Source organism: Chinchilla lanigera, unplaced genomic scaffold, assembly GCF_000276665.1.
Source record: "Chinchilla lanigera isolate Chin_1 unplaced genomic scaffold, ChiLan1.0 scaffold00135, whole genome shotgun sequence".
NCBI classification, from domain to species: domain Eukaryota; kingdom Metazoa; phylum Chordata; class Mammalia; order Rodentia; family Chinchillidae; genus Chinchilla; species Chinchilla lanigera.
In genome coordinates this window covers 3213172-3236673 of record NW_004955536.1, presented here as the reverse complement: position 1 = coordinate 3236673, position 23502 = coordinate 3213172, and the positions used below count along the sequence as shown (strand labels likewise).

The following is a 23502-nucleotide window of genomic DNA, read 5'->3' as shown; positions in this document are numbered from 1 at the left end:
TTTTTCCTGTTGTTCAGTTTTGCCTCTGGATGACCTCTGAGTAGTGCTACTTAGTGTTGGGATTTCCGGAAGTTTTTGATTTGTATGTAGTTATCGCCCTTCTCAGTCACGGGCACTTGTGTCAGTTGATGGCCGACCTTCTGATCCAGCGTCTCCTTGCAGTTCAGTGCACGTGCACGACCTGACTCAGGTTGCACTGGTGTGACAATCCTGGTCCAGTGGACCTATGTCTCCAGGGAGTTTAGGGTACATGCATAATTCGGACACAAACTGCAGGGTCTACAGTTTGTGAACCACCTGAATCTATGTCTCCACTCAGTTCAGGACACATACAGGAACCAGATGCAGCCTAGATGGGTAGCAGTCACAGACTTCCCCAGCCTTCAACTCGCTAGAGGGTCTGGGCAAAGGCAAAGCACAGACTTGAACCCACAGGCCCTTCAGCTCCCAGAGTACTCGTTCTCTCGGTACAGGTCGCACGGGGCTCAGAGAGCCTGCTCACCCAGCCCCCAGCCAGAGTCGTCCCCGGGGCCTCTGAGTCAAGACCTCCTCTCTGCTGTGGGTGCCCGGGTCAGCAGCGATTCAGTCTGTAATGTCCGCGGGGTCCTTGTTCTCATGCTCTGCCCTCAGAGAGTAGATGGAAAATACCTGGCTCTCTCAGCGCATTTCAGCTGGCAACCATGGCAGTGTGGGCCAAGCACAGACTCGAACCCACGGGCCCTGCAGCCCCCAGAGTACTTGCTCTCTCGGCACAGAGTGTGTGAGGCTCCCATTTCAGAGATTTCAGGTGTGTGATTACCAAGTTCTCCTATGTTGATGTCTGCTGGACTTGTTCTCAGTGTGGTGGAGTTCAGAGATTGTAGTTTGCTTCTTTGTCTAATCATTTTTGATGCCAGAGTTTGAGCACCACCCAGTGTCACCCTTCCCTTGCAGCTCACTGAAGGTCCCTAGCATCCCTAGTTTTCTTGGGGGTCAGACTTGCCCCAGAATGGCAATGGAGATGGGCTGCCCATTCTGGGGTCAACAGGCAGTTAATGGAGTGTACCTAGCTCTCACAGGGCTCAGATGTGAACTATGATTGCAGTAGAACAGGGAATGCCCACTCTGAGGTCTCCTCGGAACTGCTGGAGCCTGCAGGGCTCAGAGGTGAATACCGTGGTGGCAGTGGAATGCAGACAGCCTAGTCTAGTATCCCCAGGCTGCTGAAGGAGCATGCAGGGCCCAGATGTGAAGTGTGGTGGTAGCAGAACATGGGCCACAGTTTCGAGGGTCCGCAGGCAATTGCTGGAGCCCACAGAGCCCAGACCTTATTTTGGTTTCTTGAGATAGGGCCTCACTGTGTAGCTCAGACTGGCCTTGAACTCATTATGTAGTCCACGCTTCCCTGGAACTCATGGCGATCCTCTTGACTCAACCTCCTGCGTGTTTTTTCTACTTGTGTGTGCCACTGCACCTGGCCTGAAGGTCATTTTGGAGAGTATGTCTTTGTCTTTGTGATGCCTCTTAAACTTTGGAATTGTCTCCATTTAAAAGCAAATACTTCAAGCTATGGAGTATTGTTTCTAATTCATATGACTACTTCATGGGGAAGAAGTGTCAGTAATATCAACACGTAAATAACCAACAACATATGTATATCATCTAAATCTATATCTATATCTATATGATTTGTATTTCATTTGAAAAGTTCTCAACCCTTTGACTGACCCAGGAAAAGAACAAAAGAGTGTGAATGTCAGATATTCTGGAAAACAGAAATCAAAACTAAAATTTAAGAAGACTTTACTGATAGTATTTATATAGTCGGGTTGGCAATGAGATCTGTGGGGTTTCCCATGTTTTTAACTTCATGAGGCCATCCAACTTTTTTGTTTAGTTGTCCTTTTACAGGACTTGAGCCCTACACATGCTTGTCAGTCTGGCCTTTTGTCAATGAAGTTCACATGGAGTGTATTTATTTTTTGTCAGAGGATTAAAGCAAATTTTTAAGTAAAAGTACCAAGGTCTAAGTATGTTTGTGGGGGCAACTGTGTTCTCCCTTTGTATTTATTTGAGTTTTCAAAGGTAGATATGAATTTTTTTTTTGAAAGCTTGGCCTTTAGTGAGTGTGACTTTGTCTATAACTGTCTTTTGTGCTGAGGGCCCAACCCTGTCTGTCTGTAATATTTATGACTAAATTAGCTTCACAATGTTTTTCCCCTGAAGATCTATCAGTAACTGCGGTTGGGTGTAGTTTTTATCTAACTGCTTTTAGCTGAGAAGTGTGGATGTAAGGGAGACCAACTACTCTATTGGGGCTCAGATGTAAGCCTTTTAGGTTAGCACTTACGAACTCTCTTTATGAGGTTGATCTCATGGACCTTGGTAGAAGAAATCTAGCACATTTATCACTGGTTTCATCTGCATGATCACTTGGAGTTTGCTGCCCTCTAGGCAAGAATAAGCTTTTTTTTTTTTTTTTTTTTTTTTTTTTTTTTTTAAGAAATTAGAGCATGTATAATAAAGCATGAGCAATAGAATGGAAAAACTGGTTGGGGAAAGAGGCAAGTCTAGAAACTGTTCTCATTGGACCAAAATAGCTGCTGTAACCCATTGGCTCCTCTATTCATGGAGCCTAATATTCTGTCATAAGACTGTCTAGTTTTAACTGATTTTAATTAAGGAATTTAAGGCCTTTTGTTTAGCTTTTATAGATTCTACTGTAGTTTTTTTTTATTGATCCATAATAGTGGTTAGCTAGTAGGGTAGCTGGAAATTGCCAGAAGTAGTTACTTATCTGAGCTCCTTTGTACATCTAGCTTGTTATTATGGCATTGTTTTTATACATCTTTTGGTTATACTTTTTTGCTGGATGTTTAAGACCACGTTAAAGTGAGACCTGTGATAATTAAAATGAACCTCTTGTTGTCTATCTAGGTCAGTTAACTCTCCTCAGATATTACTTTGGAGCTATGTATAAAGCCTATCAACTCCTCTGTCAGTGTCAGCCATCAGTACAATTGACCATGTTGTTTTTTTTTGAAAGTTAGGGAGACTTTTCTCGAGGTGACCCACTTAGGTACACTGTACACTGTTGATTTTTTTGTCCTCTGGGGCTCAACAATCTCCCTGGTCAGGGGGTAGGTGATACACCAAGGTTGTAAGATCTTACATAAACAGGTTTATTCATATCCAGGGTCCTTGTTGGCCTTGGAGGGCCTGGGCCAAAATGTTGGCTGTCCTCTTAGCCCAGTTACCTTTCTAGTTTTGGCCTCTAAACTTCACTTGTTGCATACCCAAAAGAGATCAGTGATATTAGTATTGCAGTAGGAGTATTGCAGTGTGTTTAATTATTATAATTTTATCTGAACCCCCTGAAGTATAATATATAGCCAGAGGACTGTGTTTTTTTTTTGTTTGTTTGTTTTTACCAACCACAGTTGTTCTAGGAGTTAAGTCCCTGTAGTGTGTTAACAGAGAGAAGTTATATAATTTTACAAAGAAAAATTGAGATAAAAAGCCACACATAGTTCAGCATGACAACCATAATGGCATTATTTTTGTAACACTTAAATGTCCATCTTAGTACAGAACAGCCTTTTTAGTCAGTCATCTCCTTGGGATCATTAGACATTTAATGACACAAAGTAACTCTCATCTAATTTGTTATTCTAAAAAGCATTTGTTATTCTTTAGTGGGATATCATTAAAGAAGTTTGTGACATTGTCTGGACTGTTTAGGGTCTAAGCATCCCTAAGTGTAGTGTAATGTACATAACATGTACATCACAAAAGCCTTGTTTTTGTAAAAAAAAATTTTCTGACAGGTGGTCTCATGTTGGTTTGACATAAACCTCTAATAACAAGTTGCTGGAGCACAAGAAACAGGCAGATTTCTTTTTCTTTTTCTTAAAAGGCAAATATCTGAGTTTGAAAGAAAAAGGTTATCACCATTAACAATCCCAGTTTTACATCTTATCAGACCTATATATCAAGAAGGCATGAATATATTTAGAACACCATGAAATTAGCAATAATTAATGTTATAGCCATATGAAATATAGTATTAAACTTATTTTTTTATGAATGAAATTGTTTGCTTTTTGGGCTGCTTTCACATTTTCTTTTTAATCTTTGGATTTTAGCAGCTGACTATGAAGTGTGAATCTATTGATATTTGCTCTGCTTAAAGACAGATGCTTCTCCTGGATATATATGATTTTAGTTTCCAATACATTTGGAAGAATTTTAGCAATCACTTCTTCACCTCCTTTGACCCTTTTTGAACTACAATTACACACGGACTGCTTGATTGAGGCTGATATTTCTTCCTTTTGTCTTGATATATTTATATTACAGTTTCTTTATGCTCTCTCATGTTTTTCTGTAGTGTTTAATATATTTTTAAACCCATGAATTGATGGCTGTTGTGGAGAATTGTAGCGTTTTTTCACTAGGTTACTCACTAGACAGCAATAATTTGACCACTAATTAGCAACTTGAAACAGCCACCTTTTCTTTTTAAGTCACTGAAATCATCATACTTGGAAAAAAATACCTCCTGATGGAAAGATGACAATTAGAGCCTGGGCCATGTGTTTCTCTTCTCTAGTGAACTAGAGTTCTGCTTTGTGTGCTATCCAATTTCTGGAAAAACTTACTTCATGTATTTTTTTTCAATATTCTAGATGGATAGGACTATAAGTGGAATATCAGTTATCATATTATGATCTAAGGTTAAAACTTGACATTAGTATTATAAGTATCTTTAGAGATGCTAAACTCTGTGTCAAAAACATTCATGTTCTTTTTCAAAAATTAAAAACTAACCCCAGCAAATACAGTTCTTACCAAAGATCTTATTGTTGTCAAACTTTATTGTTACATGTACATTTCATTTATTCATAGCAATGTGGACTTAAAAGCTGCTGTGATCCTGAAAAATGCACGGTAAAACCAGGATCAGAATGTGCTGATGGACCATGCTGCAAGGAATGTAAAGTAAGGTTTAATTTTATTAATCTTTAAAACTATATATTGAATCATGTGTAGGAGACATTAGAACACTTTAAACTACAGGTTTAAATCAGAACAAGTGACTCTTTCAGAGTCATGTTCCTGTTCTTGTAAACTTTTGTCAGATGTTGGGGCCACTGTGTAATGCTCACTAACTTGGTGCTGTTATTTTAAAGCCTTAATTGAGAACTGTTGTAGAGTTTGTCAACAAGGAGATCTCCAGAGCAGTAAACAAGTGTTTTTTCATTTTATTTCATATTTATACGTTTACATCCAAAATGTTGTTACTGGTTCTGATAACGTTGCATACATGTACAATTTAAAACTACAGAATTTTTCGTATCTACTTAAGGAATGCAACCCAATAGAAGTAACATTTTCCAAATAGTGTATATATATACTCTGGTTTCTCTTCAGATCTCATAAACCTTTCACCTTTTACAAATAGTGTATATAACAAAATTTAAACTATAAACTTGGGATGTAAAGCTTATTTGACTTGAAAGATCACAATTTATCTTATGTGGTGAAATGTTGACTGCTACTTCCTCAATTCTTTTAAAGTTCTTCCTGTGTGTTCAGAAGAAATCTCTTTTGAACTTCCTACCATGGGTCCTGTCTATTAACTGTCTGCAATTGACATAGTTTCATATTTTTTCTAGAATCTTACCAGGTTCCATTCATACTTCTGTAATCTTTTTAGTATCAAGTTGAAATAATAAATTAAGGATTATGAGATTGATGATTATTTAAGATTCTTCATATAGAATTTCTGAATACTTTATATGAAGGAATTAATGAACTATAACATAATTCAGGAGAAAGATTACAATAAGGTTCTCTGAAAAACTCCGATAGTTGAACTACTTCATTATTCACTGATCTGTTTCCCTTTGTTCATTGTCAGTTACTTATATAGTATTTCACATTTGTCATAGAATATGGAAGTATTCCATACTTAAAAATTACAGTTTGAATAAGAATACAGTATTTTATTTGGAAATTAAAGACTTTTGTCAAAAAGAATAGTTTTCCAATGCGAAAAGTGAACTTTGCTCCTTTATACTAAAAACGCAAATAAAGCTTTGGTTTTATCTTACTGGGTTTTTAGTATACTTGTTCATATATATTTCTTATCTCCATTTTAATTGATGATATTCAAAATATTTAATAATAAGCATAATTATAAAAAGATAATAAGCATGAATCGGATAATTCACATATATATGAAACAAATGTTGATAAATTAAACAACGTTATGTGTAACTTTTTTGTATCTTAATTTCTGTTAGTTTGCAGACCCAAATGTTGTATGCAGGCCCAAAGAGGACCCTGAGTGTGATATCCCTGAATATTGTCCTGGATCTTCAGCAGTTTGTCCACCTAATGTATTTGTCAAAAATGGACACAAATGCAGAGGTTCATTCATATGTTATAATTCATTTTGCATGGATCTTGATACACGTTGTAAGAAGCTGTTTGGAGACGGTAATTGTTTTACATACAAATAGTTGTCCTTCAGTGTTTCTATTATTACCCTTACAATAATACAAAATATTATTTTAAATTTTTAATATTTGTATATATTTCCCATCTTTATTAAAGCACAATTGACAAAAACTGTATGTCTTTAGGTATATGACTTTGGTACACATTGTGAGGTTCACAAAAATTAAGGTAATTGAGATATCCCTCACTTTACATAGTTATCATTTTTGTTTTTCATTTTTAAAAATATTAAGATCTACTTTTAGACAAATTTCAGGTAGGAAATATAGGTTTATTTACACAGTCAGTCACATAGCTGTACTTTAGATGACCTAAACTTACACATTTTACCACTTGACCAACACCTTCCCTTTTCCCGCTTTTCCAAGTCTCTTAAAAGGAACATCTGTTAGGAATTTGATGATTTTTGATTTCACATATTAATTTGACTGTGGATCATATTTCTCTATGTATCTGATTTATTGCCCTCCACTTTTGTCCTTGTTCCCCCAAATGCCAGAATTTCCTCTGTGCTAAGGCTGAAATATATTTCCTTTTGGTTATAAGGAAACTGTGTAAATAATAAAACATATCACACCCAAAACTAGTGCAGGATCTGATGGCTTGCTATCTTAACTCCTTTATCATCGTATATAAATTCCCTTGCTATTTTTTAGTTTCCATTTGCATGGCATATTTTTTACTATCACTTCACTTTCAGTGTATGTGTGTTCTTAAAACTGAAGTGAAGGGCTGGGGATTTAGCTCAGCGGCAAAGCGCCTGCCTGGCAAGCACAAGGTCATGAGTTCGGTTCCCGGTACCAGAGAAACAAACAAAAAACAAAACAAAACAAAAAAAAAAACTGAAGTGAAGAGGCAGCATATAGTTAGCCTTGTGTGGATTTGTTTACTGTGTCCACAAGGGTGGATCTTAGCCCTTATACCTGTGCATTCAGATCTGACACCTGAGTCTGCATTTGTACAGGCGCTCACAGCGAAGAGTTTGTCTTAAATCTCAGAGGAGACTGGGGACTTGGACTTCTCAGTGTTGAGATGATTATCTTGTATAGAAAAGATGAAAGGCTTTTGAAGGTGTAGTCAGAGTTCTTAATCATTTAGCTTTGAGTACATCAAAAGAGAGATCATCCTGAGTAGTCTGAACTAATCATGTGAAACCCTGAATGATGGGGAATGTCAAGAAAAATTCTGCTGGCTTGGAAGTCATAAGTATCCATATTGTAAGAAGGTCGTGTGTGCATGACTTGAGGTTGTCTCTAAGAGCCAAGAGCAGTCACAAACAGCTAGCAAGAAATTATGGGCCTCAGACTAACAATTGTAATATATTGAATTCTACCAAGAATCAGTGAGTCCTGAAGAGGACTCCAACCTGGATGACACTGCAGTCCCAGCCATATAATTTGATTTTATCCTAGAGAGACTTTGAGCAGAAATTCAGCTTATGCTTTTTAGGGTACTGATTTACAAAAACCGTGTCAGAATAAATGGTTATAGTTTTAAACTGCCAAATCTCTGGTATTTTTTTAATGCAGTAGTAAAATACCAACATGCTAGTGCAGGAAAAATAGATAAATGTAGAGGTTAGTAATGTTGTTGCCTTCAGTTTATCACAGGGTTGAGTCTGTGGTCCTCTTGGCTGAAATAAATAATTTAACCCACCCTTTTAAAATAAGTTTGCAGGTTCAATGATTCCCATGGGAAAGAATTTTCAGGATGCTCCACTAAAAGAAACACAAGTAGGATTTATTAGTCAAAGCAGTGCATATGACACACACTCAAGAGGGGAGGGTAGGTGCTCAAAGAAACATGACATAAGGCACATTTAAAGGCTTTCTTCAAGATAAATGATCTAGAATGTGTATTCTCACTGTACATATTTGAGATATGTGCTTGAGCTGCAGATAAGCTGTTTGAAGTTGAGATCCATTTGAAGTGGAGAGGAAAGGGCAATTTTCGTGTGAAAAAGATGGGCCTATTGGCTGGAAATAAATGGGTTATTATAAAAGAACCTTTAGAACTATTCTCTGTAAGGGTTGAAGGAGGAGCATCACAAGCTAGGATGGCCTCCAGAAGTAGGGGGAAAAAAAAATTTCTTGAAGCTGCAGTTTTTCTTATAAACACACCTTTAAAATCTTGATTCCTTTGTCTCCTTTCTACCTACTTTGATTTCTTCTATCTTACCTCGTTTAGACTACCAAAAGATACAATGAAATTATTTCTCATTGAAGAGAAACCTCTTTGACTTTATTGTAGACCTGACTTTATGAGTTTTCACTAAGAATCTAGGGCAAGTACAGTTTCCTTGTATTACCTCTCTATTGCTTTCTTTTACAGAGCCCTTTTCTAGTTTATACCTCAATGACTCTCTTTCCTCTTGTATTACTTTTTGTGAAGGAAATGAATGAAGGTGAAGAAAAGGAGTAATAAATATGAGCATTGGCTTTTATTTTTTTTAATCTTACAACTTCAGTAGGAAAGTTTTGATAAATATTACTAAGAGCAAAAGAGGTAAAGGAAACATGTACATGGAAAAAGAACTATATGTGTTAATCCAAATGTGTTTTTATTTTCACAGACTCAGAAAATGCTCCATTTATTTGCTATAAGGAAATACATATTCATGTAGATAGATTTGGACACTGTGGTTTAAAAGACAACAGACTTTTATATTGTGGATGGAGGTATGGTGTAAACATATTAATGATACTTTCTTATGTTCTTTTAAGTTTTACTTTTTATTTTCTTCATTATATGTTATTCACTCCAGTGGTTTCTAGTATGATATGTGCAGGGAAGTGAATCTCAAATGAAAGTTCCATACCCGATATCTTTCTTATGCTATATGCTGAAATTGTATCTAATTATTAAACTTTACATGTTAAGCTCTTAAATGTAGTCTAAAGTTGAGACTCACAATACCTACTTCACCTTTCCTGTCTAAACATACTGAGTTTTGCTTATAAAAACAGTGTGCAGTCTGCTTAGTTTCTTGCCCAAGATAGAACTGCTAATTGTCTGTAAAATTGATTTCAATTCCTCCTGCATCTGAAGAAGTAGCTTTAACATTTTAGGAAACGGTTGTGTGCCACATTCTGAGTAAAGCAATAAATATTCATACACTCATGGAATTTGCAGACTGATGGGACATACCATGTAGTTTTGTGTTTCCTTGATTTGTTACCTCATCATTCCCATGGATAACAATTTGTAAGTTTTAATTTGAATGATATAACTTGTATTTCAGTTTTCCGTAACTACTAAGTTAGGCTACATCTTTATCTTAAAATTTGGTAAGGATTTGTTTCCCTGTGGCATTTTAATATATTTGTATCACATTTATATCAGAAAATAAAGTCCTTGAGTGTAGAGGTAACAAATTTATTTATCATTCTATCTTGTAGACCGACATAGTATATTGTAGTGAATTGAGTATTTAATGATAAATATATAATCTATACAGTGAATAAAGGTCCATTAGTACCATTGACATATAATTTAAATCACTGAATTTTTATTTTGAATTTACTTTTTACTTTGAATACTATTATCTATGAAACCTCAAGTGAAATATAAACCTCTCATCCTTCAAACATAAATAAATATTACTACACACACTTACATTTTCCCAAAGCACATCACCATAAGTAGAGAACCATTTTTGTCAAAAAAAAGACACATACAAAGCATTCCTCATTAATGCTTAATGCATAATAATTATATGCTTTATTATGATTGCAGGAATTTTCGGTGTGGAAGATTAATTTGTACTTATCCTTATCGAGCTCCTTTCTTTCACCCCAATGTTAGTAGTGTACTTTATCTTCGTATAAGAAATTATACTTGTATAACCGCAGTCTACGAAACTGTTCCAGATCCATTCAAAATTCCGGATGGCACTGAATGTGATTATACGAGGGTAAGTGATTAAAATCAATTTTTAAAAAGATCTAGACATATTTATTACTTTAATCAATATTTTTCATTTAGGTACAACATTTTAATTTGCTTATTAGTGGTATGTAACCTAAATATTTGGAGGAGACAAATAAGCTAATTAATCTCTACAGAGAAAGTGAGAAATGGAAATGTTAGTTGCTTTCAGAGGTTCAACATTATGACTCAGGAAACTCTCAAATTATATGGCTCGGACTGCAGTGTCATCTGAGGTTGGAGTCCTCCTCAGGACTCACTGGTTCTTGGTAGAATTCAATATATTACAATTGTTAGTATTTGGAGACTGGAGTAGGCAGAAGAACACTCTTCAGAATATACCATGGTGGTGCTGGGGATTTAGCTCAGCGGCAAAGCACCTGCCTGGCAAGTGCAAGGTCGTGAGTTCGGTTCCCGGTGCCGGAGAAAAACCAAAAAAAAAAAAAAAAAAAAAAAAACAAAACAGAATATACCATGGTTAAGTACTCCACAGCATGAAAACTCACTTTTCTTCTGTGAAGAAAAAATAAGTGCCTTTTTTTTTTTTATCAGTCTGAGGAGATTCAACTGTACATGAATTGGGGATAAGAATGCATTTGCTCCCTATTGTGAAGATTAAATGAGACAACAATATAAAGTTGATAGTGTTCATTGTTATCATTATAATTTTTTTTGCTTTATTTGTGTTTGTGTGTGTATCTGTGTGTATGTGTTGCTGAAGATGGAGATGGAATCACTGTTATTCTTTTTTTTTTTTCCTTCTCTTCTTTACAAGTACATGTTTGCAATATATAGTGGTCACTTTCCTCATAGGGGAATGTGTACTTATATATAGCACGTTTTAATTGGTGTTTTTGGTTCCCTCAACTCCCCACCTTCCAGTCCTGCCTTGTCTCCCCATTTACAAAGGCTCTGTTTCCATTTTTTCTTTCAATTTTTTTCTTTAAATCCTGTTTCCTTTTCTTTCCTTCCCTCCCCCATCTCTTATTTATTTCTCTTGCCATTTGAACAAGGTCTTCTAACTTCCTAATATCTCTCCCCCATTTGCTCTTTGTTTGTCCTTGTTTTTTTCACACAAGTAAAATATTGTGATATTTAAACTTGTGTGCCTCATTTATTTCACTTAAGGTTATGGTCTTGAGGTGCAACCATTTACCTGAAAATGATTCAAATTTTATCCTTTAAAAATACCACATTTTGTTTATCCATTCATCTGTTGATGGAATTATAGACTGCTCTCAAGATTTAGCTATGGTGAACTGTGCTGCTATAACATGTGTATGTGTTATGTGTATCACCATAGCATGATGCTTTTAACTCTTTTGCAGAGATACTCCCTACAAAGGGAATATCTGGGTCAAATGGAACCTCTAGTTTCAGTTTTTTGAAGAATCTCTTCCAGAGTGGTTGTACCAATTTACACTCCCACCAACAATGGAGAAGGGTGCCTTTTTCCATGGTGTACCCCTGCCAGCATTTGTTGTTGGTTGATTTATTTCTGATAGTCATTCTTTCTGGAGTAAGATTGAATCTCAGTGTTGTTTTAATGTGCATCTATTGAGTAACCAGGGCTGAGCATTTTTCATATACTTCTTGGTTATTTGTACTTCTTCATCTGAGCAGTGTCTCCTTATTTCAGATACCCAGTTCTGGATTAGATCTTTAAATTTGGGGAAATAAAAATTTTGGGGGTTCTTTAGACATTCTTGATATTAGTGATACTGAGGAGTGATTGGCCAAAATTTTTCCCCATTCTGCAAGTTGTTTCTTCGCTGTCTTCGTGATTTCCTTTGCTGTGCAGAAGCTTTTCAGTTTGATGTGATCCCATTTTGTTGATTCTTTGTGGTATTCCCTCTGCAAAGAAAGTTTTGTTCATGAAGTCTTTGCCTACACTTATATTTTCAAGAGTTTTACCTTCTCTGTCTTTCAGCAGATTAAGTTGTTTCTATCCTAATTGATCCATTTCAATTTTAGCTTAGAATATAGTGAGAGATATGGGTCAAGGTTTAATCTTGATCTTCAGCATGTGGAAAGCCATTTTTCCCAGCACCTTTTGTTAAGGAGGCTATCTTTCTTCTGGCAAAGGCATTCAGCCCCTTTGTCAGAGATAAGGTAGCAAAATGTGCCTGGAGTAGTTTGTACATTTTCTGTTCTGTTCCATTGATTGACAAGTCAGAGGATTTTTTTTGCAAATAATATGCTTGGTTTTTTTTTTGTTTGTTTGTTTGTTTTTTTAATCACTGTAGGTTCCTAGTACAACTTCAAGTCGGATTGAGATGCCCCTTGCCTTGTCCTTGTTGCCCAGAATTGTTTTCACTATTCTAGGTCTCTTCTCGTTTCATCCTCTGATTTTAGAGAATTGTTTTCTATAGTTCTGTGATAAATGCTATTGATAATTTGATTGAGATCGCATTCATTCTGTATAATGGTTTTGGAATTATAGTTATTTTCAATATATTTGTTTTGCCTCTCCAGGAACAGGGGATACCTTTCCATTTTCTGTTATCATTTCTGATCTCCTTTTTCTGGGTAATAAATTCTCATTGTACAAGTCTTTCACATCCTTGATTACATTGATTCCTATGGATGTCATTATATTTTTTATTTTTATTTTTGCAATTTTTTTGGTACTGGGAATCGAACTCAGGACCTTGCACTTGCTAGGCAGGCACTATGTCGCTAAGCTATGTCCCCAGCCTGGATGTCATTTTTCTTGATGCTGTTGTGGAAGGTGCTGTTTCCATAATTTCTCTCTTGGTAAGTACGTTATTGGTGTACAGGAATGCTCTTGATTTTTGAGTGTTGACTTTGTATCCTGTTACACTGCTGAATTTGAATATTCTAGTAATTTTTTGGTGGAGTTACTGGGCTCTTCTATGTGAAGGATCATGTCAGCAGCCAATAATAATCATTTAACTTCTTCCTTTCCTACCCATATTCCTTGTATTTGTTTCTCTTGTGTAATTGCTCTACTATTTTGAGGACTGTTGAGAAGGAGAGTAGTGATAGCGAACATCTTCTCTTGTTCCTGATTTTAGAGTGAAACTTTCAGTTGCTGACCATTTTGTATGATGTTGGCTATTGATTTGTCATAGATAGTTTTTATTCCAATTTTCTTTAGAGTTTTATGATGAATGGATGTTGAATTTTGTCAAATGCTTTTTCTGAGTCTATTGAGATGATCATGTGGTTTTTGCCTTTGCTTCTGTTAATATGGTACTTATCAATTTGCGTATGTTGAACCATTCCTCCGTCCCTTGAATGAATTCTTGTTGGTCATGGTGTATAGTATTATGGTGATTTGATGTATTTGCTTTGTCAGCATCTTATTGAGGATTTTTGCATCTATGTTAGGGAGATTGGCCTGCAGTTCTCCTTTTTTGATTGGAATCTTCTCTGGTTTTTATTTCAGGGTAATGCTTGCTTCCAGGAATGAATTTGGGAATCTTGCTTCCCTTTCCATTTCATTAAAGAGTTTGAAGAGAATTGGCAATAGATATTCTTTAAAGTTCTTGTAGAATTTGGCAATGAATCTCTCAAGACTTGGGCTTTTCTAGTTGGTAGGTTTTTTTTATTACTTCTTTAATTTCATTGACTCATATTGGTTTATTCAGGACTTTTACATTTTCTTAATTCAGTCTTGGCAGTTCATATGTATCTAGGAATTTATCCATTTCTTCTGAATTTTCCATTTTATTAGAGTACAGGTTCTCAAAGAAGTTACACATGTTATTTTGAATTTCTCCGTGATCTGTTGTAATTTTTCCCTTTTCACCTTTAATTGCATTACTTTGGGTCTTCTCCTGTTTTGATAAGGGTAGCTAAGGATTTGTCTACTTTGTTTAATCTTTAAAAAAAACTAACTCTTTAATTCATTGATTCTTTGTATTGATTTGTTGCAATTCCATTAATTTCTCTTTTAATCTTTATAATTTACCTCTTCATACTATCTTTGGGTTTGGTTTGTTCTTGATTTCCTAGAACCTAGAGTTGCATCATTATGTTATGTATTTGAGCTTATTCTGTTGTTCTGATGTGGTAATTTATCTTCCCTCTTAGGACTGCTTTCATTGTGCCCCATAGGTTCTGGTATGTCATAGTTTCATTGTAATTTTATTGTAAGAACTGCATTATTTCATTTTTAATTTCCTCTAACAAATTGATTATTCCACAAGGTATTATTAAATTTCCATCCATTACATAATTTCTGTGCTGTCTTTGCCTTTGAGTTTTGGTTTCTTTCCACTGTGATCTGATAATGTGTGAGATAATTGCAATTCTTTTGCATTTATGTAAGCATGGTATGTGGGCTAGTATGTGGTCTATATTGAATACAGTCCCTTTTGCTGCTGAAAAGAAGTGTACTATGTGCTGGGTGGAACACTCTATATGTATCTATTAAGTCTATTTGCTGAGAGGTTTGGTTTAACTCTGATACTTCTTTATTGACTGTTTTGGTCTGGTTTATCTGTCTATTTGTGATAATTTGCTGTTGAGATTCCCCATTATATTTGTATTGGTGCTTATCTGATTTTTCATGTCCACTAGTGTTTGTTTTATAAAGTTTCATGTGCCAGAAATAGCAAGAAATAAAGCAGTATATATTTGGTGCATATATATTTATGATTGTTATGTCTTCCCGTTGAATTGTTACCTTAACCAGTATGTAGTGACCTTCTTGTCTCTTCTAATCAGTTTTGGCTGAAATCCACTTTGTCCAAATTCTAATTTATCTTTCCTTTTTCTGGGCTTCTGTTGCATGGAGTATTTGGTTCCATCCTTTGACTTTCAGTCTATGAATTTCTTGTTGGGTTTAGTATGTTTCTTGCATAGAACATATTGTTAGATATTGTCTCTTGATCCATTCTTCCAATCTGTGTCATTTGATTAGTGAGTTGAGATCATTCACACTGATAGCTATGACTGATAGGTATTGACTTGTCTTTGTCATTATATTATTTTCTTGCTGTTGCTTCCTTTTATCCCTATTGTTTTCTCCAACAGATTTTTTATTCTGTTTTTGCGATAAATTTCTGGAATTTACAACACTTTGATGTAATTCCTTTCTGACCATGGTTATTTAGGGGTCTATATGCCTCACTCACTGTATGTAAAATGGTTTTTCTGTGCTTGGAAAGGTTTCTGCTACTATTTCTATAAAGCTTTTTTAGACCCTTTGTGCTACATTCTGATTTTTTTCATTGATTCCAGTTTATCTTAGATTAGTATGCTTTGCATTATCTAGTGGCTGCTGGATGGATTTTCATGGTTCCTTGCTATTTTTAAGGTATCTTTTATTAGTTGATCATCAACCTCGGCCCTGTCTTCAAGGTCTGATAATCTGTTCTCACACTGGTAAGTTCTGTTAAATACTTTCAACAGAGTTTTAATGTCCTGGATTTCTGTTTGAGACTGTTTTATGGACTCCAGTTGTTCTCTATGTGGGGGATTTATGGTTTCCATGTCCTTCTTTAGCTCCTCCACTTGTTATCAATATCATCTTTGGACTCACTAATCATCTGTTTTATTAATGTCATCATCTCTTATCTCTACAGTTGTTTCTACCTTGAATTTACCAGGTGTCTTATACATCTGTCTTGGTACTTCCATCAGTACCATTTCAGACATTTTGGTAGTGTGGCTTTTGATTTTCTTCTCCCTTGGTCCCACCTCTGGATTTGTTTTGGGGGGGGGACTTTGGAGCTTTGGGGGACATTCTGCTACCATGTTTTCTTGTTCTCTATTTTTAAAAATTTGTTTTCTGTGTTGTGGCTTGCAAATTGCTTATGATAGGTGGCTTTACTGATAATATTCACTTTAGGTAAGGACTACTTTTCAGAGATATCCTCTAGGCAAAGCTGACCATTGTCCTTTGTGTCTCTCCCAGAATCCTGTTTCCTCCATTAAGAATAGAAGGCCTAATAAATTGGCTTATTTGACCCAGTACCCAGTACTTCGGTAATGGTGTGTATTCTTGCTTATCACTCCCAGGCAATCTAGATATTAGCATATGGAGAAGACCCATTAATGGCAACAACTATGTCACCTTGGCTAAAGTAGTAAAATCAGCAACAACAATAGTATCAAACACATACTTGTAACACCATATAACTAACACTGTACCTCTTTAACCACAGGAACAAAATCTATTCTTATAGTACAAACCAATAAGACAATCCAGATATTTACATGTAATAAATATGTGCTTGATAAGTCAATTGTACCCACACTCATAGGAGAACAGTGTTCAACCATAGTAAGATATAGTTAACTATCTGTAGATTCATATATGTAAGTAGTTGTACTAGAATGAATAAGCTGTGGGCATGGGACTGTGAAGAAAGAAATATATACTTAGAAAACATTAAGCAATGGAAGCAGGGAAATAGGGAATAAAATTTAAATTATTCTATTAAGGAATAGAAAAAAATTAATAGTATTAGGTAACTATTAATAGAGAAAATGCTTAAGAAAAAGGATAAATGATAAGGTATGGAGATCAAACTAGAGAAAAAAGATAAAGAAACTGATTGAAAGAGAAATGGCAAGAAATGAAACAAGAACTGTTAAACAAGAAGGAAGAAGAAAATGGGTGATAGATCTCCAAATGCCACCAACAAAAAAATAGAAATTTTAAATATAGCAATGGAAGACAAGAAAAATTTGGATAAGAGCGGGGGTTAGATATGATACAGAAAATATGGTAAATTAGAAACAAGAGGAGTAAATGTATAATTAATTTCTTTATGGAAAAGAATTAACAATTAGAACTGCTGTGGGATATTGAGTTGAAGAAACTAGGTAGGGAGATGAAAAGAGGGAGAGAAAGAGAAGAAAAATAAACACAAAAAAAGTAGCCAAAAGCAAATCCTTAAAAACAACCAAACCAAACCAAACCAAACAAAACCCAAAAAACTACCAAGCAATTGCCAAACCAAACCAAACCAAACCAAACAATACAACGCACACGCACACAGACAGACAGACACACACACACACACACACACACACACACACACACACTCAGGAGATATCCAATAGGAACTCATTTTAAACACTCCAGCAAGGGAATGTGTATATGATTCAAATGCAACAACTTTGCTGGAAACCTGGGAGATTGTGATGACCAGTGTGCAACCAGCTCCTCAATCTCTGAAGTGTGTTGTTTATTCAGGTTTTCTGCATATGCCTACTGGAATCCAAAGACCCTGCCGCTCTTCTTGGGGTGTGGGCAGGAGTGCCTAGGCCCTCAGTGAGCACTGGTGGAGATCCTACAAGGGAGGGCAGCAGCTGCATTCCTCCTTAACCACTATGCCATGGACTCCATGAGACTGCACAAATCTACTTTGCACTCTGGTTGCAGGTTACCCTGCTCCTGTGTTCTCCACAGATGGGCATATGCTCTTGTGACTGGGAGGGTGTGCTGGAGTGCACATCAGGAATAGAGCCAACTTGGTCAGCAGCTTAGTTTGTGGTTAGGGCTAGCGCCTGTGATTCTGCAGTCCACCGGACAAGCAGGACTCATGTGAGGCTATTCAGAAGTAGACTGCAGAGCTGGTTCTAGCCAAGCCAGTGAGTGTACACTTGCCTGTGACTCACCAGGCCTTCTGAGTGAAAGGTCTGTTTAGATGGGTGCAGAGAACTGGGATCATGCCTGTGCACTTCAGGAATTAGGTTGGCTGGATGGGCAGGTTCCTGAGCTGCTCCAGCTCAGCTACAGTGCTGTTTGCCCATGTAGCCTGTCTCTGTCCACCCTTAGTCTGAAGTATGTCCTGGAGCAGAGAACAAAGGATTGTTGCTTTTCCCCCGTGTTTAGAAGGGGAGGATATAAGTGTGAGTCCAGTGAATACAAACTGTGTCAGGAATCTGAGCTGTGCAGCACTAGATTGTCTCTCAGACTTTTTGCCTCACTATCCAGAATGGCTGCTTCCCGACAGAACAGGCTGTAGAGAACAGCCCAGGTGTCACACTGTGCATTTGTTTGACTTGATCTGTGTATCAACTTTTCTGGTTAATTTTCTATTTCATCCTGAAAGCCCCTCTCCCACCTTCAAATGCATGCCCTCCCAGTGAATCTTTCCTGAGCATCTTTGATGTGACTCCTCCCCTACTCAGCCAGCCATATTGTGAAAACTCTATCATTGTAATTTGTTACCACTAACACCAACTGAAACCTAGGGGAAACAGAGGAAATAAATTTACTTCAAAATCTCATTTAATTTCTGGCCATATTTTTGTTCATGAGGAAAGATGACATGGTAAAAAGTGTAGGCTTTAATGGTAAATGGGTAGAACTTTGAATTCTGACTCTTCTGCTTACCCGATGAATGAGCTGGACAAATTAATGTACAGACATTCCCAGTTTAATGACCAATTTCTGTTCCTGTGATGAAATTGTTAACTGAATTGGTCATTAAATGAAGAACTGTGTGTAGTATGTACATTACAGTACTATATTCTGAACAAAAAAAAATGGTCAGAGGAAACACCAACTTGATTACTTTGCCTTTAGTTGCATAACTTTGACTCTGCCTTTATTTCCGTAACTCTTACATGCAACACTGTCATGTACAATAGAACATAAAACTACAGTATTGTACTGTATAGTATGACCAGCAAAAATTACGCTACTGAATAAACAAGGTATACTGTACCAAAAAGACACTGAAGCTCTCGAAACAAGATGTAGAAGACCGTACCAAAAAAAAAAAAGGGGTCATCAGTCTGAAAGTCATTAAACAGGTGGGCTATTAATTGAGGAATGTCTGCAGTTAAACCTTAGTATCATAATATGTGAAATGTTTATAGTAGTCACATGTATGGTTCCTACAGTTTAAGCAAAGTTTACAGTAGTTAAAACATATGATCTTTTCATGCCTAGGAATCATAAATACCCTGAAGGAGGTTTAGGCCACGGAGCCTAATAAATGTATTTGGGCCATACAACAAAAACATCTAAAAATGCAACAACCCAACAGATATTTGAGATTATTTAATAAATAATTTAGTAAGAGCAGAATTAATTTATGATATGGAAAAACTTTCTCAGGATAATATATGAAAAGAAATTTTACCAGGTAGTTTTTAATGATACCATAAATCATATATGAAACATGATTCCCAACAATTTTGATTCTGTAAGATAATGTCCTTATGAAGAGTAACCCGGTCTCAATCTCACCTAAACCAGGCACACAATAGACACTTACACTCCAAATGGAGGACTTAGGTACACCATGATGGCCAAGCACAAGTGAAAATGCTTAACATGTTAAAGGCTCAGAAGAGTTAGATTGTTTGACGTCAGAAGATATTTTGAGAGACCATATCTTTGGCGAGAATTGTACTATGCTTTAATGTTTAAAGGAAATCATTTTTTTTGTGGAGACAAACTTAAAATGCTATTTATGCTTTTTCTAAAATAACTTTTTTTAAAAAAAGAATTGTACTAAAGTAAAAAAAATTACAATTTAGGGAAGTTTCTATAAGTAATGGAGTTGCAAATATATACTTAATCTTCTAATTATTATAATTTAAAATTAAAATAATTATTTCCTTATTTTTATTACATTCTCTCACAAAATAATATAGATCTTTATTATATTTTAATAAAAATATCTATTATAATTTTCTTAAATACTTAAATGACTCTACTAGTTCAGATTTTATACATATTGAATATATACTTATATGACTTTTTTATACATACTGAATATATACATATATTATTTTCTTTCTATGAAAAATTTTAATATGTGCAATAAGTACAGGACATTCATTTGTGTTTTTTGGTTGGAAAATTTGCAAATCAATGGTTTTATTATATATTATGGTAATATTATATGTTATATTCATATTCTTTGATACTACACTAAATGTCAACAGGCAGGTAATTTCTCATTTTGCAGGTTTTATTTTTTATTAGTATGTATTTTCAGGATACTCATTTAATTGTATGCTCAGGAATTATTGTGTTAGATTTTTATGGTACATTAATAAAAATTGGTTCTTTGGTTATGATTTTTTTGTTATGGCCAATCTTGTTCATTAAAATTCCTCACTTGCATATCACAAATCACTTTTTAAAATTATTTATTTCAAGTAATAGCTTTATATATCAGGACAGATTTAGGCTCACTTAAAATTTTAGTGGAGGTACCAAGAGCTCCTATATTCTTTTTGCCCACTACCTCTCCAACCCACCTCAGATGTGTGCGTTTGTTAGCAGTAGATGTGTTTACACTGATACATCACTATCATGGGAAGTCCATAGGTTGCATTAGAGCAATCAGACATCTCAGATGTGGTATTTAATCAATACATTTCTAAAGAAGAATTCTCAAAAGAAACTTAAAACACGTTAAACTAAATGAACACGGAAAGTCAGCTTCCAAATTTGAGGAATGCTACATATATAATGTTTGGAAGGAAATGTATCACATTGAATAGTTACAACTGTGTTTGTTATGCAATTACTAATTTTAATGTTAGGATGACTGTACTGGATCTCTCTGAATTGGAAACTCCATTGATTTTTCTTAGATATGTGTTACTTACCGTTGTTTGCTCAAAGGAACTTTAGAGAATGACTCAGCAGAATGTACAAAAGCATGCAATGGACGTGGAGTAAGTAAATACATGTTTCCTTGAATGACATCTCTCTTGGATACTTTTTAACATCGCTCATTAAATTATCAGTATTCTTGGGGTTCCTGCTATTGGACAGCCACTGATGCATCTTCAGCTAGGAGGTGAGTTGAATAACTCAGCAGCTAGAATCAGGGTTACAGAACATTGAATTTCATTGAAGTGCTCATAATATAAAAAATTATAGCTAAATTGTGGTACTTTTCAGACTGTTACATATTCCAATAAATGTATAAACCTATTCACAAAGGAAGATAGCTCCTGTGCTTTGAATATATCAGGTCACAAAAACCTTGATTTTATGCCTTTTTTAAAAAATCTATTTTATGTTTGAAAGATTTAGGTTCACAGCAAAATGAAATGCAAAGTACAGATTTTACGTAGATCCCCACCACATTCCGTTTATTCAGTCTCCCAGTTTCACCCTAACACAGCTGGTGTTACATTTGTTATGACTAATCATGCACACTGGCACACCATTATCACCCAAAGTTCACAGTTTACATTAGAGTTCATTCTTTGTGTTACACAATCTGTTTCCATAAAAGTATAATACATGCATCCACTGCTATAATATTATACAGCACATTTTTCACTGCCTTTAAATTCCTCTGTGTTCAGTCTGTTCATCATTCATTTTCTGCTAATGCCAGATAAAACCTGATCATTTTAATATCTCCATAGATTTCTTTGTTTAGAATGTCATGTTCTTTGAATAAAAAAATCATGTAGCCTTTTCATAATGACTTCTTTCATTTAATGGTATGCATATAAGCTTTCTCCAGGTTTTGTATGCTCAGTAGTTCTTTCTTTTTATGAAGACTTTTTCTTTAAGACAGGCTTTTGGTTCACAAGAAAACTGAGAGTAAGTACAGGTATTTCCCATATATTTCCTATCTCAAACATACATAGCTATCCACATTACCAAACCTGTCTGACCAATGTAGTGCAATTCTTATCCAGAAAAATAAGTACCATCTAATGCCGGTAGTGTACATTTGGGTTCACTTCTGCTGTTGCCAATTTTGACACACATTTGCATTCATCATTGTATCACACAATGTAGTAAATGTTTAGCAGCCACCTTAGGGAAGAATGCAGTCCTTGTTTGTAGAGGTGAATACTTACACTGCCAATATGAAGTCAGTGAACATGGAGGTGGTAAGAAAAGCACAGTCTGCTCTGAGTGCCGGCACTGTCCCAACCACAGCACAGGAAAGGTTGCATCGACATTAGAATTTAAGTAGTAGGTTGTTTTGGAATTGTACACAGAGGTTGCAGGTATACATTCGAAGCTGTTATACTTTTTTGATGCAAATGTGAACCTCACATTATAGCTCTTTTTTGTTGTCTATATGTATTTTTTTTTTTTTAATTTTGTGTTCTAGCTTAGGAAACCAAGTAGTAAACTTTGGTTTATGAGCATAATTCATTCTGGAAACATGCGAGTAAGCCAAAGCACTTGTATATCAAAACAAATTTTCCCCTTAAGAAATAATGGAAACTCAGATGGAAATATTTTTAACGATCATGTAAATTTTCAAAAATGTTCTTAGATATGTGATAACAGTGGTGCATGTCATTGTGAAGCTGGTACCCAGCCTCCATTTTGCTCACCCATGAAGTCTTTGAAATCTCCGTGGCATATGAGAAGAGGCAAGTACCTATTTCTTTAGAATGCTATTTAATAAAATCCTCACCTTGATTATCGTCACTAAAATAAATTGTATTTTTATACTTGAAATAGATAAATTATATTTGTTATTAAAAGATAATCATTTCCCTCAAAGAATGTGGTCTAAATATTTCTTCTTAATCTTGTACTTTCTTCTAATGATATCATTATTGAAGCTGAGCAGTCTTTAAACTTTGCCTTTACTTACTGACTTTCTCCTTTAGAACATTTTTCAATCTTTTCCTCCATTTTTATGATCAATTCTGCTATTTCAGCTCTAAACAAATATTTACTCTGTATCTAGTACTCTGATTTTTCTGTGGTAGGAGAAATTAAACAGAAGACAATACTTTTGTCAGGAGTTTTTGTTTTTCTTCTGGTACCAGGAATTGAGCTCATGACCTTGCGCTTGCCAGGCAGGCGCTTTGCCGCTGAGCTAAATCCCCAGCCCTCTGTCAGGAGTTTATAAATGAGAATAATCTACAAATTACTTATGAGAAATGATTTAAAAAGTGCTAGTGCAATACTCTATTTGCTCACTGTAGCTTGAATTTCTATCAGTCATGCATCCACTGAGTTAGAAAACAGTTACTGAACTCAATATATTCTGGGTGCTGGTCTAGCACTGAGGCTGGATAGTACTCAAAACAGGTGTCCTCATGGATCTTAGAGACAAAGCTTATGTCTCTATACCTAGTGCTAAGAAGTAACAGAGTCAAGACTCCTAATTTTTGGGCTCTTGCCCTTTT

The 23502-nt window shown here is 35.6% G+C and overlaps 1 protein-coding gene across 1 annotated transcript in view; it reads left to right on the top strand.

The window, feature by feature from the left end:
• LOC102020160 (disintegrin and metalloproteinase domain-containing protein 32-like) overlaps positions 1 to 23502 on the top strand; it is a gene marked incomplete at its 5' end in the record, with an annotated part of 143629 nt that overhangs the window by 98175 nt on the left and 21952 nt on the right. Inside the window, 6 exon segments of the mRNA XM_013507728.1 lie at positions 4888 to 4980; positions 6288 to 6483; positions 9077 to 9182; positions 10240 to 10417; positions 20974 to 21057; positions 22635 to 22734. Of these exon segments, the coding sequence (XP_013363182.1) occupies positions 4888 to 4980; positions 6288 to 6483; positions 9077 to 9182; positions 10240 to 10417; positions 20974 to 21057; positions 22635 to 22734 (757 nt within the window).